The sequence below is a fragment of the Parasteatoda tepidariorum genome, chromosome 5, assembly GCF_982258835.1.
Source record: "Parasteatoda tepidariorum strain Cologne lab strain chromosome 5, Ptep-v5.0, whole genome shotgun sequence".
NCBI classification, from domain to species: Eukaryota; Metazoa; Arthropoda; class Arachnida; order Araneae; family Theridiidae; genus Parasteatoda; species Parasteatoda tepidariorum.
In genome coordinates this window covers 54827944-54849430 of record NC_141759.1, presented here as the reverse complement: position 1 = coordinate 54849430, position 21487 = coordinate 54827944, and the positions used below count along the sequence as shown (strand labels likewise).

Sequence of the window (21487 nt, the reverse complement as noted above, 5' to 3'; positions counted from 1 at the left end):
CGATGAATGTTACTCACGATCATGTATGTGTGTTTCAACTTTTGAATGGTGTTTAATTAAATGTTTTTTTTTCTTTTTTAGTTAGATATAAAACTATATTTAAACCAGATTTTATTTAAATCTGCCCAACAGTGGTGCAGATAATCAAAACTTATAAAAAGTTAGCTTAATATTAAATGTCAGTGAAATTTTAAAAAAATATACACTCTTGTACTTCAAAGTAAATGTTTAAATACACGTAATATAATGCAACTTAACGTAAAATACAAAAAAACGTTTAAAAGTTACATTTTGTACTTCTAAAGAAGAATTAAATTCTTTTGAAAAATGAATTCCATAAAAAAGAAATGTTTTTGAAGCAGAAAAACGGGATTATATTATTTTCTTAATAAGTAGATAAACTATTCGTTTGAACAATATTTTTATTTAATTCTAGCCTATGTAACGTTCAAGAACTACCAGTGTCTACAAAAAAATGCGTTGTACCTATTGACTGCGAAGTATCTCCTTGGAGTGAATGGAGAGTTCGAAAAGAAGGGTGTATTAGTTCCGATGGAAGAATCCATCCAGAGACTCGTACCCGATACCGTCGATTACTTCAGATGCCAGTAGGAGTGGGAGCCCGTCCTTGTCCTCCCCTTTATGAAGAAAGAAATGTTTCAAATGATCTTCCATCTTGTTACAAGTAAGCACTGATATTATTAGATGAATAGTTTTAACTTTTTCCTGAAGTTTTTTATGTGTTCCCGGAGGTCTGTTTAGAAGAAATTTGGGTCCGTTAACGGACCCTTCACAAAATATCTTTTCTTAAAAACGGACCCTTCACAAAATATTTTAGCTTAAAAACGGACCCTTCACAAAATATTTTAACTTAAAAACAAACCCTTCACAAAATGATTTTTTTTTCAATGGGACCCTTCACAAATTTGTTTATCTTCATTATTCTTTTGTTAATCGAATAAACCCTTTCCAGAGCAGAAAACAAGAAAAAGGGATGTAAACGAATTAAGTTTTGTCTTCCGCAGACGATTCTTCCATTATTCGTCCGAAATTAATATTCTGCGTTCAGCAGTATAGGCTAAATACCAAATATTTGTATGTTGCATCTCTAATTTAGAAGCAGCAATTGTTGTTTATTTTTTAAAATTTAATTTTTTTAATTATAATTTTACAGTGTTGAGCATAATCTTGTATCTATTTACAATTTGAAAACTCATTGAAAAAGTTTTTTGCCATAACCGGACCCTATTTGCACAAATTCATAAAAGCGGACCTTGGTTGAAAGATTGTGAGTAATTTTTTCACAATTTCACGAAAACCGGACCCTTCACGAAATGCACCCCTGTATATATATATAAACTATTGCGACATATCGTGAAGATAAGAAAATTTATAATTTTATCTTCACTAAAACATTTGCGGATAATTTAAGCATTCTGGGGATTGCGCAATGGTGAAAAAAAATTTTTTTTTGCAATAACGTACCCTATTTGCACAAATTCATAAAAGTGGACCCTGGTTGAAAGAATGTGAGTAATTTTTTCACAATTTCGCGAAAAACGGACCTTTCACAAAATGTCTGGACAGACCCCTGGTTCCTTATTCTATTCTATTGTTTATTATTGTTATTTTAAATATCTGACCTTTTATAAAATTAAATTTCTCGAGAATTATTCAACCGATTTTGCTCAAATTTGCTATTTCACAGTGTGCAATTAAATTCTTTAAAATGATGGAAAAAAATTGCGTTACTTACAATTCAGAATTTTTTTGACCTTTATTAAATAAAATAATAAAAAGTAATGAATATTTACTGAATGTTATTTTTTGCATAGAGTTATCTTTGAATAAACGATTTTTATAACAGTGGGCAAAATTTTCCTAAATCGTTTAAAATTTCTCGAAATAAGCAAAGAAAAGTAAAATTATCATCAAGGGGTCCAAACTTTGGAGCCGTCTCTTGATCAAACTATTGGGGGTCAGGAATCCGAATCTCTCGAAAAAAGGTATGTTTATTCAAAGAAAATACGATTTTGTGTCTGATTAGGTAATTTAGAATATCATCTGCACTCATTAATTTAGCATATTTTTGAGGTCACACTCTTTAGCCATTAAGATTGAGTCCTAGAATTTGAAAATCCGATCATTAGGTCAAAAGTTATATGGGGTAGTCTGAGTTTTTTCTAGCACTATGTATAAATGCATTTTTTTTTGAGGAAGCTTAAATTGTTTTGACTTTTTTGACTTTTAATAAAATTTTTCTATTCTACGCTGAGAAAAAAAGTATGATTAAAACAGTTAAAATATCGTAAAATCTATTATGTTTCTGGCTCTATGGGAACACAAAAAAGCTCAGTAATTTTTACCAAAGCGCTTTGGTAATAATTTTGTAAAATTAACTATAAAATATAGTCTTATAATATGTGATAAAATTTGGTAATTGCAGTAAAATTTTATAATTTTATCATACAATAGAACCTGGCATAAAAACCAATTTTTTTTTTGGTGAAAATGGTATACTTTTTCGGTTTATTTTTCAATTTTGTATTTTTTACAAAATAATCAGAATTTCCGGCTAGCCGCTCTCATTTGAACAGAAAAATTATCAAATGAATGGTTTTCTTTAAGCAGGGGTCTGTCTAAACGTTTTGTGAAAGGTCCGGTTTTCGTGAATTTGTGAAGAAAATTACTCACATTCTTTCAACCAGGGTCCGCTTTTATGAATTTGTGCAAATAGGGTCCGATTATTGCAAAAAACTTTTTCAAGGAGTTTTTAAATTGTAAATAAATACAAAATTATGCTCGGCACTGTGAAATTATACTAAAAAAAATTAAAATTTTAAAAATAAACAGCAATTGCTGCTTCTAAATTAGAGATGCAACATACAAATATTTGGTATTTAGCCTATACTGCTGAACGCAGAATATTCATTACGGACGAATAATGGAAGAATCGTCTGCCGAAGACAAAATTTAGTTCGTTTGCATCAGTCTTTCTCCCCCCCCCCCCTCCAGGGAAGGGTTTATTCCATTAACAAAACAATAATGAAGATTAAAAAATTTGTGAAGGGTCCGTTTTTAAGTTAAAATATTTTGTGAAGGGTCCGTTAACGGACCTAAATTTCTTCTAAACAGACCCCTGATTAACAAAACAATAATAAAGATAAACAAATTTGTGAAGGGTCCGATTAAAAGATAAATTATTTTGTGAAGGGTCCGTTTTTAAGTTAAAATATTTTGTGAAGGGTCCGTTTTTATGAAAATATACTTTGTGAAGGGTCCGTTAACGGACCCAAATTTCTTCTAAACAGACCCCCTGTTAAGTATTGCTTAATTTGGCTTTATGAATCAGAACTATAGTGTTCTTTTTTTACCAGAAATTTCAGTACTCAGGGATGAGATTCTTCCGCTTTTTAGCGGATCTCCGCTATTTTCACTTTTATCTCTTAAATTTCAGCTTTTTTATCAAAAATTCAGATTTTCTAAAAATTTCATTTTTTTTTATAAGTATTCCGCTTTTTCAGAAAATTCTCCAATTTTCAAAGAGAAGCAGAAAATTCAAACTACATAGCTACCAATCCTTTCTCATTTTTACTTATTTTACCTATTTTCTCCCCTTTTACACGCAGCAGATAAGATTTTCCGAATTTTTTACCCGCCCTCCAGATAGATCCGATTTTCATAGTTCAAACGACGCTGCTTCTGACAAGCCTTTCAGAGGTCCCAAGCCTGGAATCTGCTAATATCTCGATTCTTATTCACACGATTTTAATATTAAACATAGCTTTTCATATTTTCGTGATGCGATTCTTATTCACGCGATTTGAATATTGTACGTTGCGATTCTTATTTACGAGATTTAAAAATGCGATATTGTGATTCGTATTTACGTCTTTTTAAAAACCTATGTAGCGATTTGTATTCACGCAAGTTTAAAATTCAATGTGTTGATTTGCTCATGCGGTTTATAATATCAACCATTGATTTTCGTATTTATACGCGATTTTAAAATAAGGATTGGGATTCGCATTCATGCATTCTGAAAGTTATGCATCATAATTCTTATTTATGCAATCTAAAAATTACGCATCATGATTCGTATTTACGCTATCTAAAAATTATGAATCGTGATTTGTATTTACGCGTTTTAAAAATTCTATATCCCAGTTCGTATTTTCTCATTTTCAAAATCGTATATCTAGTTTCATATTCATGTGATTTCAAAATCCATAATTGTGATTCATATTCACGCAATTTTAAGATCAACTATCGCGATTCTTGTAACAAGTAAATTATTTTAAAAAATGAGTTACTATAAAGGTGACTGTTTTTCTAACGACGATTATTAGTATATGTAAGTGTTACAACATCAGAGAAACTGGAAGGGAATATATTCAAAACTTACATTCTGTGCTTGCAAAGAAGAAAAAATAGGATTTCTCACAAGATGTTTGAAGATGGACTAACGACTAAATATAGCAAACATAAAAGATATAGCAAACAAAAGCAATCACTTAAAAAAGAATTTAATTTAAAAAAATTTTTTGGGGAAAAAGAGTTCATTAACTCATTATTAAAATTTTATTTATAATTGCTGTTATTTATGCTATAAAATGCAAAATTCTTATCAAATAAAAAACAATTATCTAAACAGTTGCTGATTGTCATGTAATTTTTCAAACTGAAATAGCAATTTTTGTATGTTAAGGAGTTAATATATATTTCTACTTCACTGTTATTGATATGTTTCAGAGGGCTGTAGTTAGATTAGACTATAATATGAACATAATGATTCGGTCCATTGCTAAAGTTTTTTTTCCCAATATAATTTAAAGAGTAATATTACTGATATATTTGCTATAAATCACATAACAGTATTTATTGAAAGAAATGAAATATTAATTTATATTCTCAGTAGTTTTAATTTGCTAAACCAGGTGGTTTTTCAAGTAGTAATTGTCTCTTATGAGAACTGAGGAAAAATATAATTTCCAGCTTTATTTTTTCAATTGGTAATTTTTTTTCACTAAATGTTAAGTATCAATGCAATCATTTATATAATAATAGATTAGTGCACAATTGTATGTCAACACATTATTTATTACCTTAAACTGTCTGGAATTTATTATTAAAGGGTTGCGCTTGCGTAAAATTTACTATCGTGGAAATTCAGCTTTTTTGCCTTTTGGCTAATCTCATCCCTGAGTACTGTGTTTAAGTTTATAGTTTGTCTTCTAAACAAAATTTACAACTAGTCTACTGTTTTTCGTGATTTTTTTTACATTGGGGTCCAATTAACATAAATTCACAAAATTATCAGTTGAAACATTTTTCACAATTTTAATAAAATTTTAAATAAACCCTTGACGAATGCATACCATCATTTTTAAAAATAGTTTTATATGCTTATAATTCAATTTTTAATCATTCTAGACTTGTGAAAGTAAAATATGCTTTAACAATTTCGGAATAGTTTTATATGCTAATAATGTATTCTTTTAATAATTCTAGACTTGTGAAAGATATATATGTTTTGTAGCTATTTAAAAATATTTTTATATGCTTATAATTCTTTTTTTAATCATTCTAGACTTGAGAAAGTAAAATATGCTTTAACAATTTTGGAATAGTTTTATATGCTAATAATTTATTCTTTTAATAATTCTAGACTTGTGAAAAATAAATGTTTTGTAGCTATTTAAAAATAGTTTCATATGCTTATAATTCATTTTTTAATCCTTCAACACATGAGAAAGTAAAATATTCTTAAGCTATTTCAGAATAGTTTTATAAGCTAATAATTTATTCTTTTAATCCTTCTAGACTTGTGAAAGATAAATGTCCTGTAGCTATTTACAAATAGTTTTATATGAATATAATTCATTTTTTAATCCTTATAGACTAGTAAAAAATGATTGCCCTGTAACTAGGACTGGGCTATAAATCGATATATCGCGACATATCGATTTAACGCCTATATCGGCAAACCGATACAGCAACTTTCATTCCAAGCGATGCATCAGAAATCTGATTTAAGTCGTCGAGTGAAGAAGACGATATAACGATATAGCGATATAGCGATACACGCAAGGACTTTCTCTTACGTTCCGATGCCAACTCGCGCTGTGGAAGACGATATTGTTTCGTTATGTTGAGACGGCCTTGACTGATGGTAGAATCAGAATCACTTTTGAGACCTTATATCGTTATATCACATGTTCGTTTTCGCACCTTCGCGATTTGAAATCGTTTCTTGTAGATTATTTTCAATGGGATTAACTTCGTAACCTTGCCGATCGCCGTCGTAACCTTGTTCTGAACGCAATCTATTATTGAAAAGAACTTATAAAGAAAAGTTTCTTCATTAATTAGGTAAGTTTTTTATTTATTTTCTGACAAAACTTTTTTTATATTTTTAAATGTGAAAATTATCGGAAATCTAATTTAAGGCATCCATAAGGAATTAAATTACAAAGTAAATAAATTTGTTAGGTTATTTTTTTACTTTCTTTTAATTTATTAAAAACCTTTCGGATAAAACTTCTAATAATTTAATGGGCTTCTATTACTGATTTTAAATTTATAAATCTTGAGTTGTTTTTATTTTTAGAAATAAAGTTAAAACAAAACTTATTTTTTGGACATAAGTCAATAAACTTTATTTGTTCAAAAGAATTTGAAAAGTTTGCGAATTTTATTCATTTTTTTTATCAATTACTACTTCGTTTTACCAGAGAGTAAAATCATTATTTTTTTTTAATTTTCGTTTTATATTATTAGTTAATTAGCTAAATATATTACCGAATATCACAATTCTTTTGTTTTTATTTTTAAGAATTTAATTAAGAAACTTTGCCTTACTTTGTTTTTCGTTCATAATTCGGTCATTATTTAATTTAATTTAATTATTTATATGAAATAATAATAAAAATAGTGTTTAAGAAGCATTTTTTTTCTAAAATTTATTTAGCTCTTTGTTTTAAGCATACAAATAATTTTTTAACGAACTTATTTTTTAAATTTTGTTCCTATGCTGTTAGGTAAATATATAGATAAATTTCACTTTAATTTATTTTTTTATTTTTAAACTAAGAAATCTTTTGTTATTTGCGTGATCATTTTTAGAAAATATAACAAAACTTGTGTTTACTTCTTCATTAAGAATTTGAACATTACGATCGAACTTAATAATTCTGTAATTATTTACGCATAATAGTACAAGCATATATTAATTTGTTAAAAAAAGTTTCTTTTTTTTTAAAAAAAAATATTTTTAACACTTTGTTTTAAATGTATAATGAATTTCTTAACAAACTTTTTTTTTAATTTTTTAAATTTTCTTTCAATAATTTCAGCTAGATATCTTTATAAAATTCCCTTTTTATTTTTAAACTGAGAAATCTTTCAGAGAACGAAAATTTTAAGAAATTATTACAAATCTTATGTTTACTTTTCAGTTTAAAATTCGTATATTTTTAATTTTAAACTTCGGCTTTTAGTCAATCTAACTTTTATTTTAATTAAAATATATTTTGAAATTTTAAAATCAGCTTTTGTTTAATAACAATATTTTTTTTCATTAAGGGTGTTTTAGGGGTTAACTTAAATTAAGACTGCTTATACCTTATAAACGATAAAGAAGTGCAAATATTTCATTCTGTATCTACACACATTTTTTCAATAAATATTTTAAGTAAGATTTGTACATCTTAGTCAATTTATTTAATATCTTTCTTTAGCAAAACATATATATTTTCAAATTTATAAATTGATTTAAATCAATATGCGTATGAAGTCATGATAGAAATCTGACTTTCTGTGCCTTAAAGTAAATGAAATTCAAAAATACTATATCGCGATACATCGCTATATCGCGATGCAAAACTGACGATATATCACGATATATAATTTCTAATATCGCCCAGTCCTACCTGTAACTAATAAAAATATAGTTTCATATGCTTATAACTCATTTTTTAAATCCATCTAGACTTGTTAAAGATATATGTTTTGTAGCTATTTAAAAATAGTTTTATATGCTTATAATTCAGTTTTTAATCCATCTAGACTTGTGACATATAAATATTCTATAGCTATTTAAAGACAGTTTTATTTGATTATAATTATTTTCTTTTCATTCTTCTAGACTTATTAAAGACAAATGTTAGGTAGCTATTTAAAAATTCAATTAGAGAATATTTTTATTGCAAAGAAAAAGCTTGTAAAACTAAAAAGCTCTTGAAAGTTTTCAAAGAGTTGTAAAAGAAAATCGTTTTTTTCCCGATTTCTAAAGAACTTCTGTTTGATTGATCGTTTCCTCTTTGAAGTTGTTTTACGCAGATAAATAAAAAAAAAAGCTGTTCTAAGAAAATTGAAAATTTCTCTGATAAAACGAGAAAAGAGTATTTTTAACTGAAATAAAAACGTAATTAACAAGAAAAACTGTCATCATCAAAAGAAATTAGTTCTGAAAAAAACTACGTCAAAATATTTGAACTTTTTTATATTTATTTAATTTAGCTGGTCAGAAGGAAAAGAATTGCAAATTTTATTAGGATTTTGCTTTAATCACTTTTAAATCTTTCTGATTTTGTTATTTTCTGATTTTTTTAAAAAAAGTTTTGGGCAAGTTTTCGTCATCAATTAAAGTATTGTACTTATTATTTTGGTTGGGGTTCATTTAATAATTCATTATTTTTAATCAGTTTTGAAAGTAATACACTGTCAGGGAAGAAGTTTAGAAGAAGTTTGGGTCTGTTAACGGACCCTTCACAAAATATCTTTTCATAAAAACGGACACAAAATAATTTATCTTTTAATCGGACCTTTCACATAAATTGTTTATCTTCATTATTGTTTTGTTAATCGAATAAACCCTTCCCGGGGAGGGGGGAGAATCGAGACAAACTAAGATTCCCTAAGTTTAAATTCCCACTGTAGTAGTCTAAGACAATAATTCTACTTTTAAAAACATCGTGAGAACATTCTTATTAATATTAAATCATGTATTCTTTCGTAAATAAATAATTGATGAATTTATATTTACTGATAAAATTAATTAATTTAATATTATGTAAATAAAAATTAATTTCTGGCAATTTTTTAAATAAAATATTATAAATTTAAGAATTGTTTAAGTTTACTTAATGCGTAATACATTAAAAGTCATGCATTACTAAGGTGTGTTATTTAAAATACGTCAATTGAAATTATTAAAAATGTGAGTGATTCTGTTTCCATTATTCGTTCGAAATGAATATTCTGTGTTGAGCAGTATAGGCTAAATACCAAATATTTGTATGTTGCATCTCTAATTTAGAGGCAACAATTGTTGAGCAGAATCTTGTATCTATTTACAATTCAAAAATTTCTTGAAAAAGTTTTTAGCAATTTTTTTCAATAACAGGACCCTATTTGCACACAAATTCACAAAAGTAGGATCCTGGTTGAAATAATGTGACTTAACTCTTATTTTATATTCACAAATTATGAATAGTTTTTTCACAATTCTACAAAAACATGACCTTTCACAAAATGTCTGGACAGACCCCTGGTTCTACATTGCCTCATGCCTATCTTTGTGTTAAGTAGAAAATATGAAAGAATTGAAAACTTTGTGAAAGAATATATGTGTAAGAATATAGAATGTGCAGGGGTCTGTTTAGAAGAAATTTGGATCCGTTAACGGACCCTTCACAAAATGATTTTTCTTTTAATCGAACCCTTCACAAATTTGCTTATCTTCATCATTATTTTGTTAATCGACTAAACCCTTTCCAGGGCAGAAAACAAGAAAGATGGATGTCAACGAATTAAGTTTAGTCTTCGGCAGACGATTCTTCCATTATTCGTCCGAAATGAATATTCTGCGTTCAGCAGTATAGGCTAAATACCAAATATTTGTATGTTGCATCTCTAATTTAGAAGCAGCAATTGTTGTTTATTTTTTAAAATTAAATTTTTTTAATTACAATTTTACAGTGTTGAGCATAATCTTGCATCTATTTACAATTTAAAAACTCCTTGAAATAGTTTTTTTTTGCAATAACGGACCCTATTTGCACGAATTCATAAAAGCGGACCCTGGTTGAAAGAATGTGAGTAATTTTTTCACAATTTCACGAAAAGCGGACCTTTCACAAAATGTCTGGACAGACCCCTGATGTGTCACTTAAGAAAATTGATACTTAACGGACTTGGCTTACCCGAATAAGAAGGAAAAGAACAGTTGTTAACTTAAACATACGCCACGTTTCAACCACCAATTAGAATTGAGATACCCAGACTACGTCAGACTAGCAGGTATATCATTATAAATTTTAGTGTTAGCGAATATCCAAAATGGTGTTAGCTACTTTACAGTAAGCAGTGTAAAAAAACTTTCTTAAGGTTTAACTACACCAGGAACTACCCTTGGTTCTTTTTGTATTAAAACACAACTTTGGTGTTAAGTATAAGCCTCCATCTTATAGCCAAGATACACTAATATGTTTTACGCAGTTTTTATATAATCGAATTAATCGATAATATGTGCTTCTGCTTACTAATCCTATTATAATAATGACTATGTAATTATCTATAAAAAACCTATACACTTGGCTCTATTCCATGTTGCTTAGTGACTGTAATATTGAGCAAACACCATTGCCTAAATTTTTGCTTAAAATTTCATATTTTGTTTCAATTTTTCTCGTAGTTACTGAATTAAAGATAAAAATATAAGTGGTAAATCATGTGTAGAAATTTAACAAAAAAAAAAAACTTAATGTGGCTATGCCCATTCAATGCATGCCACATAAATTGCCTCTGTAAGTTATGCGTTCTGTAAGTAATGAATAACTACTAAAGATTTAATATATTGTTTGGTTACATTTTTAGACTCTATTTAGCTTTACATACACATATTTTTGGTAATTATGGACACGTTTTTCTTTGTCTGAAAAAATTTGCAAATGGGAAACTCCCGAGAGCTATTGTAAGATTTTTTCAAATATTTTTCTTCTTTGAACTCAAATTTGAATATTTTTAAAATGTTTTTTTTTATGTATCAAATTTACTTATTTTTATTATTTGTAAGGAATTTTAACATAAAAATGAAATAATTAAAAATTTTAGAAATTTATTTAGTTAATTAAGAAATTAGAAATTTAATAGTAAGTTAATTTTGTAAGTAATTCACAAATTTTAGAAATTTGTAAAATTCGTGATTAAAGTAATAATGTATGAATTAATTCAAAAAGTTAAAATATTTAAATAAAAAACACAAATAAGAACAAAATCATGTGTGCATCCACTCTTGCGAAGAAATAGGACGCAAGGATTTGTACCCCTTAGAAGTTCCTTAGCATTTCTTCAAGATTCCAGAACTGTTAAAAAAAAAAAAAAGAAAGTTAAAGCTGTAAACAGAAGTTACCTAGCTGCTTTAAAAATGTATCTTTATAAGGGCAAAACGGAATTTTTATATAAAATTCAGGGGTCTGTACAGACATTTTGTGAAAGGTCCTGTTTTTGTAAAATTGTGAAAAAAACTATTCATAATTTGAGAATATAAAATAAGCGTTAAGTCATATTCTTTCAACCAGGGTCCTGCTTTTGTGAATTTGTGCAAATAGGGTCCTGTTATTGCAAAAAACATTTTCAAGGAGTTTTTAAATTGTAAAGACGTACAAGATTCTGCTCAACAACTGCTGCTACTAGATTAGAGATGCAACATACAAATATTATGTATTTAGCCTATACTGTAGCAACACAGAATATTATTCATTTCGGACGAATAATGTAAAAACAAAATCACTCACATAATAATTTCAATTGACATACTTTAAGTAACACAATTTAGTAATGTATAACTTTTAATATGTTACGCATTAAGTAAACTTAAACAATTCTTAAATTTATAATATTTTATTTAAAAAATTGCCGGAAATTAATTTTAATTTGCATGATATTATTAGTTTTATGAATAAATATAAATTGATCCATTATTTATTTACAAATAAATAAATTATGATTTAATATTAATAAGAATGCGCATACGGTGTTTAAAAGTAGAAATATTTTCTTAGAATACTACATTTGGAATTTGAACATAGGGAAACTCAGTTTGTCTCGAACTGTCTCCCCCCCCCCCACCTACCTGGGAAGGGTTTATTCGATGAACAAAGCAATAATGAAGATAAACAAATTTGTGAAGGGTCCGATTAGAAGATAAATTATTTTGTGAAGGGTCCATTAACGGACCCAAATTTCTTATAAACAGATCCCTGGAATTCAAAAAAATTAGTAATTGTTATCCATATTTATAGCTGACATTTCGATTCCTTCCGTGGCATGAAAGATGATTTTCATGACTTATTCATACAGAAACATTTCAAATCAGTTTTTTAACCAGTAGATTTCATTTGTTTTTTCAGATATCAGTGGTTTCCGTTGGAATGGAGTAATTGTGAATTACGGATTCATGGTCAGCATTTGAAAGTTTATATTGTCAAGCCATCTTGCGGAAGTGGTCTCCAATATCGAAACGTCACCTGTCTCCGAGCTAACGGTATGAAATTAAAATAATTTAGAAATGCGTGTGGATTATTAATGCACGGTGTTCTGTAAGGACCGCACTTAATGTTTAGTTTAAATTTCTTTGTATAAATGGATGTAACGCACTGTGGATAGCGAACCAATGTTAGATCAGGGAAGAAATAAAATCCCCATTGAGACGTAGAAATCATCAATTTTTTTTATTTGCATGATAAAATCGAAGGTTTTTCTAATAATGATAGGATTTCAGCTTATATTTCCACTGGCAATCAAACAGGGTTTCGATGTTTCTCAGAAATTCTTCCTTAAAATTTAAATACCTATTTTTTTTGTTTCACTCACCCTTGCTTACTTTTAATATGCATTTTACTAAGAATTAATATTCTATTCTTAATTTCTATGTCTTTTAACGTCATTTTTGACAAGTGTTTAGAAAACATATTAAGGTTGATCAGGGGTCTGTTTATAAGAAATTTGGGTCCGTTAACGGACTCTTCACAAAATATCTTTTCATAAAAACGGACTCTACAGAAAATATTTTAACTCTAAAACGGACCCTTCACAAAATATTACAACTTAAAGACGAACCCTTCACAAATTTGTTTATCATCATTATTGTTTTGTTAATCGAATAAACCCTTCCCAGGAAGGGGGAGGGGAAGAAAGACAGATGAAAACGAACTAAATTGTCTTCAGCAGACGCTACTTCCATTATTCGTCCGAAATGAATATTTCGCGTTCAGCAGTATAGGCTAAACGCCAAATATTTATACGTTACATCGCTAATTTAATAGCTGCAATTGCTGTTAATTTTTTAAAATTTAATTTTTTAATTATAATTTTACAGTGTTGAGCATAATCTTGTATGTCTTTACAATTTAAAAACTCCTTGAAAAAGTTTTTTTGCAATAACGGACCCTATTTGCACAAATTCACAAAAGCGGACCCTGGTTGAAAGAATGTGAGTTAACGTTTATTTTATATTCACAAATTGCGAGTAATTTTTTCACAAATTTACAAAAACGGACCTTTCACAAAATGTCTGGACAAACCCTTGCTGATCATTATGAAATACCCTGCATTGTACTGGCTGTTAGACGCTGTCCACAACTGATAGAAATTTCTTGAAGAGAAAGGTTGAAGAAATTGTGACAGTTTGGTAACAAGGAGGGGAAAGATGGAGCAAGAAGCGTGACATCACACACTAATCAACCATGGCCAAGCACACAGTCCGTTTAATGGCAGTGGTAGGAATGCCACGTAATTTAAACCCAGTTCAGAAGACGTAGACAGAGCCTGGTCTGGTTCCCCTCCCTCCTAACTTCCACGCCACCACAAAACGAGAGGACATTCAGCTATGCGCACCTTGATGTAGTGTTTTGATTTAAGATTTAACTGGTGCCTAACTACAATATACACGCCGGTTCTTTTGTCCAGGATCGAACTCACTACCCTCCAGATCGCCAACTAGTTGTATGAGCAACGCCTTACCCGACTGCGTAGTCTACAGCGCTTGTGAAAAACATATTTTGTCACAATATTAAAATAAAAACATTAATGGCATTTAATAAAATCAATCATTTAAGACATTAAGCAAGTGTCTGTTTAGAAGAAATTTGGATCCGTTATCGGACCCTTCACAAAATATCTTTTCATAAAAACGGACCCTTCACAAAATATTTTAACTTAAAAACGGACCCTTCACAAAATGATTTTTCTTTTAATCGGACCCTTCACAAATTTGTTTATCTTCATTGTTATTTTGTTAATCGAATAAACCCTTCCCAGGAAGGAGGGGGGAGGAAGACAGATGTAAACGAACTAACTTTTGTCTTCGGCAGACGCTTCTTCCTTTATTCGTCCGAAATGAATATTCTACGTTCAGCAGTATAGGCTAATACCAAATATTTATATGCTGCATCGCTAATTTAGTAGCTGCAATTGCTGTTTATTTTTTAAAATTTAACTTTTTTAATTATAATTTTACAGTGTTGAGCATAATCTTGTATGTCTTTACAATCTAAAGACTCCTTGAAAAAGTTTTTTTGCAACAACGGACCCTATTTGCACAAATTCACAAAAGCGGACCCTATTTGCACAAATTCACAAAAGCAGACCCTATTTGCACAAATTCACAAAAGCGGACCCTGGTTGAAAGAATGTGACTTAACGTTTACTTTATATTCACAAATTACGAGTACTTTTTTCACAATTTTACAAAAACGGACCTTTCACAAAATGTCTGGACAGACCTCTGTTAAGATTCTCTATTAGCAGATTAAATATTTTTTGGTTTATATATTTTTTTCCCGAAATAATTACACATGCAATCACAATTATAATTAGGCAAGACACATAAATAAATGTTTTACGGAATTGAAATATAATGTCTAACGTAAACTGCTAGTATATCTTTACCTAATATTGCGTGGCATGTACCAGGGGTCTGTTTAGAAGAAATTTGGGTCCGTTAACGGACCCTTCACAAAATATCTTTTCATGAAAACGGACCCTTCACAAAATATTTTAACTTAAAAACGAACCCTTCACAAAATGATTTTTCTTTTAATCGGACCCTTCACAAATTTCTTTATCTCCATTATTGTTTTGTTAATCGAATAAACACTTCCCAGGGCAGAAAACAAGAAAGATGGATGTAAACGAACTAAGTTTTGTCTTCGGCAGACGATTCTTCCATTATTCTTCCGAAATTAATATTCTGCAATCAGCAGTATAGGCTAAATACCAAATATTTGCATGTTGCATTTCTGATTTAGAAGCAGCAATTGCTGTTTAGTTTTGAAAATTTAAATTTTTTTATTATAATTTTACAGTGCCGAGCATAATTTTGTATCTATTTACAATTTAAAAACTCATTGAAAGAGTTTTTTGCAATAACCGGACCCTATTTGCACGAATTCATAAAAGCGGACCCTGGTTGAAAGAATGTGAGTAATTTTTTCACAATTTTACGAAAAACGGACCTTTCACAAAATGTCTGGACAGACCCCTGAGTACTGTTTGGTGAAGCCTGACGCTTTGTGAAAACGAAAATAAAGGGGTCAAAAATATTGAAAAAAGTGTGATTTATGAACGGGCTCTAATAGAAGCAATTTCAAAGAATAATTAGCTAAAAAATGAAACTTTTGCAGCAGTCGACACTTTGTTTCTGGAATCTCTCATAACTTGCGAAAGGGCCGCAATGGATCAAGGGATAGAGCGTTCGCCTCCCAATAAGGTAAACCGGGTTCAAATACCAGAGATGGCTGGCTGATCGATACGAATTCCGCACCCGGCCGCCTTGCACCGACCACAGAGCTGACGTAAAATATCCTCAGTGGTAGACGGATCATGGGTTAGAGGCCCCTTGCCCGTCAGGCTAACGTCTCGTGGTCTTCCTCTCCATGTAACGCAAATGCGAGTTAGTTCCATCGAAAAATCCTCCACGAAGGCAAATTTGTCCCAATAGTTGGTCCAGGAGTTCCATTGTCTTCTGGATTGAGTTCAAAATTGCAAGGCTAAATAGTTGAACATTAGTAGCCGTAAATCCAAAAATTAGATTGGCTGTTCAACAACGGTTATAAAATAGCTTGCATAAAAAAATATTAAAATCGCTTTTGTTTGACCCTGTTAGAAGTATTACGGTACTGGTACATATTCTAAACTCCTCATATGAAAATAATTATTTCAAACTACTGATTAAAGTATATTCACCAATACCTTCTAAAATGACTGAATGCACTATTGTTTATTACATCTCTTTTCAACGTTTATTTATCTCCTAAAATTCTGTATTCTAATAATTCTCATTTCAAATATTAAATGAATTGCTCGAAATCTTACGCGGGTTTAAATAGTTCCCATTTCATAATTAAAGGACGATGTTAAATTATGCAGTATGACTTTTAACTTTAATATTTATTTCAACTTGGTGATTAAATTCCTGGTCGTGTGTCATTGTTTTAATCAAGCCAAACAGTGTTCTTGAAAACTGTTATGAATATTTTGTCGAATTGTGGTAAAGAGAGTTTCCAAAGATATTTTTGGATCCATTATTATTCGCTGTTTTCCCAAACCAAATGAAGCCGGGATGTCATCTGGAATTACTTCTAGTTCAAATTGCCTTGTTGCGAAAGGAATTTATGTATGCAGAAGTTGGGATTATTTCCCCATTTGTGACACTATTATATAGCTTTGCGCAATTTCACTGTGATGAGTATGGATAAAATTGTTTTCTAAAAATGACATTTCGCAGAATATGAATTTCCCAATGGCGGTAGTGAAAAACGCCTTCGAAACTTTATGATGCGCAATAATTTAAATAATGCCGAAGAAAATAATTTTTTATATGGTAAAACGATACTTTTTCTTTCATCTTTGTGATGTAATTACCGAAAGTTTTGTAAGAAATACAAAGGAGTAAACCTGATGTTTAGAAAACATTCGGTTGGAAATAATGAATAAAATTGTTCTTTTTTTTTTTTTTTTTTTTTTTTTTTTAATTTTTCTCTTAAGTTTTGATGTTATTTTAAAGTTAACCTCTGTACGACTTGCTCTAATCCGCTATTCCTTAGACTGATTTTGTTTTGATGTTAAGTGCCATTGTCCGGCGTTCACTACGCTGTTTTTCAGGTTAGGTGACATTTCTCGGTATACTCTAAGCTGAGGTTTTTTGAGATAAAGTATCATTGCTCTGTATTCTGTACACTTATGTTTTTTTTAATGTTAAGTGCAATTTCCAGGTATTCCCTGCGCTAATGATTTTTTTGCATTTATAACAAAATATTATATTTGGTATATTATATTTAGTATATTTATAGTTTTTAATATTTATTTTTGTAATGCCGGGTATTTATAACATAATATTGGATCAATGTAACTTATAATCAGGGGACTGTTTAGAAGAAATTTGGATCCGTTAACGGACCCTTTACAAAATATCTTTTTATAAAAACGGACCCTTCACAAAATGATTTTTCTTTTAATCGGACCCTTCACAAATTTGTTTATCTTCATTATTGTTTTGTTATTCGAGTAAACCCTTCCCGGGGGGGGGGGACAAGAAAGATGGATGTAAACGAATTACGTTTTGTCTTTGGCAGACGCTTCTTCCATTATTCGTCCGAAATGAATATTCTGCGTTCAGCAGTATAGGTTAAATACCAAAATATTTGTATGTTGCTTCTCTAATTTAGAAGCAGCAATTGCTGTTTATTTTTGAAAATTTAAATTTTTTTAATTATAATTTTACAGTGCCGAGCATAATCTTTTATCTATTTACAATTTAAAAACTCATTGAAAAGGTTTTTTGCAATAACAGGACCCTATTTGCACAAATTCATAAAAGCGGACCCTGGTTGAAAGAATGTGAGTAATTTTTTCACAATTTTACGAAAAACGGACCTTTCACAAAATGTCTGGACAGACCCCTGAGTACTGTTTGGTGAAGCCTGACGCTTTGTGAAAACGAAAATAAAGGGGTCAAAAATATTGAAAAAAGTGTGATTTATGAACGGGCTCTAATAGAAGCAATTTCAAAGAATAATTAGCTAAAAAATGAAACTTTTGCAGCAGTCGACACTTTGTTTCTGGAATCTCTCATAACTTGCGAAAGGGCCGCAATGGATCAAGGGATAGAGCGTTCGCCTCCCAATAAGGTAAACCGGGTTCAAATACCAGAGATGGCTGGCTGATCGATACGAATTCCGCACCCGGCCGCCTTGCACCGACCACAGAGCTGACGTAAAATATCCTCAGTGGTAGACGGATCATGGGTTAGAGGCCCCTTGCCCGTCAGGCTAACGTCTCGTGGTCTTCCTCTCCATGTAACGCAAATGCGAGTTAGTTCCATCGAAAAATCCTCCACGAAGGCAAATTTGTCCCAATAGTTGGTCCAGGAGTTCCATTGTCTTCTGGATTGAGTTCAAAATTGCAAGGCTAAATAGTTGAACATTAGTAGCCGTAAATCCAAAAATTAGATTGGCTGTTCAACAACGGTTATAAAATAGCTTGCATAAAAAAATATTAAAATCGCTTTTGTTTGACCCTGTTAGAAGTATTACGGTACTGGTACATATTCTAAACTCCTCATATGAAAATAATTATTTCAAACTACTGATTAAAGTATATTCACCAATACCTTCTAAAATGACTGAATGCACTATTGTTTATTACATCTCTTTTCAACGTTTATTTATCTCCTAAAATTCTGTATTCTAATAATTCTCATTTCAAATATTAAATGAATTGCTCGAAATCTTACGCGGGTTTAAATAGTTCCCATTTCATAATTAAAGGACGATGTTAAATTATGCAGTATGACTTTTAACTTTAATATTTATTTCAACTTGGTGATTAAATTCCTGGTCGTGTGTCATTGTTTTAATCAAGCCAAACAGTGTTCTTGAAAACTGTTATGAATATTTTGTCGAATTGTGGTAAAGAGAGTTTCCAAAGATATTTTTGGATCCATTATTATTCGCTGTTTTCCCAAACCAAATGAAGCCGGGATGTCATCTGGAATTACTTCTAGTTCAAATTGCCTTGTTGCGAAAGGAATTTATGTATGCAGAAGTTGGGATTATTTCCCCATTTGTGACACTATTATATAGCTTTGCGCAATTTCACTGTGATGAGTATGGATAAAATTGTTTTCTAAAAATGACATTTCGCAGAATATGAATTTCCCAATGGCGGTAGTGAAAAACGCCTTCGAAACTTTATGATGCGCAATAATTTAAATAATGCCGAAGAAAATAATTTTTTATATGGTAAAACGATACTTTTTCTTTCATCTTTGTGATGTAATTACCGAAAGTTTTGTAAGAAATACAAAGGAGTAAACCTGATGTTTAGAAAACATTCGGTTGGAAATAATGAATAAAATTGTTCTTTTTTTTTTTTTTTTTTTTTTTTTTAATTTTTCTCTTAAGTTTTGATGTTATTTTAAAGTTAACCTCTGTACGACTTGCTCTAATCCGCTATTCCTTAGACTGATTTTGTTTTGATGTTAAGTGCCATTGTCCGGCGTTCACTACGCTGTTTTTCAGGTTAGGTGACATTTCTCGGTATACTCTAAGCTGAGGTTTTTTGAGATAAAGTATCATTGCTCTGTATTCTGTACACTTATGTTTTTTTTAATGTTAAGTGCAATTTCCAGGTATTCCCTGCGCTAATGATTTTTTTGCATTTATAACAAAATATTATATTTGGTATATTATATTTAGTATATTTATAGTTTTTAATATTTATTTTTGTAATGCCGGGTATTTATAACATAATATTGGATCAATGTAACTTATAATCAGGGGACTGTTTAGAAGAAATTTGGATCCGTTAACGGACCCTTTACAAAATATCTTTTTATAAAAACGGACCCTTCACAAAATGATTTTTCTTTTAATCGGACCCTTCACAAATTTGTTTATCTTCATTATTGTTTTGTTATTCGAGTAAACCCTTCCCGGGGGGGGGGGACAAGAAAGATGGATGTAAACGAATTACGTTTTGTCTTTGGCAGACGCTTCTTCCATTATTCGTCCGAAATGAATATTCTGCGTTCAGCAGTATAGGTTAAATACCAAAATATTTGTATGTTGCTTCTCTAATTTAGAAGCAGCAATTGCTGTTTATTTTTGAAAATTTAAATTTTTTTAATTATAATTTTACAGTGCCGAGCATAATCTTTTATCTATTTACAATTTAAAAACTCATTGAAAAGGTTTTTTGCAATAACAGGACCCTATTTGCACAAATTCATAAAAGCGGACCCTGGTTGAAAGAATGTGAGTAATTTTTTCACAATTTTACGAAAAACGGACCTTTCACAAAATGTCTGGACAGACCCCTGAGTACTGTTTGGTGAAGCCTGACGCTTTGTGAAAACGAAAATAAAGGGGTCAAAAATATTGAAAAAAGTGTGATTTATGAACGGGCTCTAATAGAAGCAATTTCAAAGAATAATTAGCTAAAAAATGAAACTTTTGCAGCAGTCGACACTTTGTTTCTGGAATCTCTCATAACTTGCGAAAGGGCCGCAATGGATCAAGGGATAGAGCGTTCGCCTCCCAATAAGGTAAACCGGGTTCAAATACCAGAGATGGCTGGCTGATCGATACGAATTCCGCACCCGGCCGCCTTGCACCGACCACAGAGCTGACGTAAAATATCCTCAGTGGTAGACGGATCATGGGTTAGAGGCCCCTTGCCCGTCAGGCTAACGTCTCGTGGTCTTCCTCTCCATGTAACGCAAATGCGAGTTAGTTCCATCGAAAAATCCTCCACGAAGGCAAATTTGTCCCAATAGTTGGTCCAGGAGTTCCATTGTCTTCTGGATTGAGTTCAAAATTGCAAGGCTAAATAGTTGAACATTAGTAGCCGTAAATCCAAAAATTAGATTGGCTGTTCAACAACGGTTATAAAATAGCTTGCATAAAAAAATATTAAAATCGCTTTTGTTTGACCCTGTTAGAAGTATTACGGTACTGGTACATATTCTAAACTCCTCATATGAAAATAATTATTTCAAACTACTGATTAAAGTATATTCACCAATACCTTCTAAAATGACTGAATGCACTATTGTTTATTACATCTCTTTTCAACGTTTATTTATCTCCTAAAATTCTGTATTCTAATAATTCTCATTTCAAATATTAAATGAATTGCTCGAAATCTTACGCGGGTTTAAATAGTTCCCATTTCATAATTAAAGGACGATGTTAAATTATGCAGTATGACTTTTAACTTTAATATTTATTTCAACTTGGTGATTAAATTCCTGGTCGTGTGTCATTGTTTTAATCAAGCCAAACAGTGTTCTTGAAAACTGTTATGAATATTTTGTCGAATTGTGGTAAAGAGAGTTTCCAAAGATATTTTTGGATCCATTATTATTCGCTGTTTTCCCAAACCAAATGAAGCCGGGATGTCATCTGGAATTACTTCTAGTTCA

At 30.4% G+C, this 21487-nt stretch overlaps 1 protein-coding gene across 2 annotated transcripts in view; it reads left to right on the top strand.

Moving 5' to 3' along the window:
- Positions 1-21487, top strand: part of LOC107439425 (thrombospondin type-1 domain-containing protein 7B) — a 524453-nt gene that overhangs the window by 379742 nt on the left and 123224 nt on the right. For both annotated transcript variants that reach the window (XM_087163956.1, XM_087163957.1), the window contains 2 exons: positions 437-685; positions 12414-12547. In XM_087163956.1, coding sequence (XP_087020082.1) covers positions 437-685; positions 12414-12547 — 383 coding nt within the window. The remainder of the gene's footprint in view (positions 1-436; positions 686-12413; positions 12548-21487) is intronic.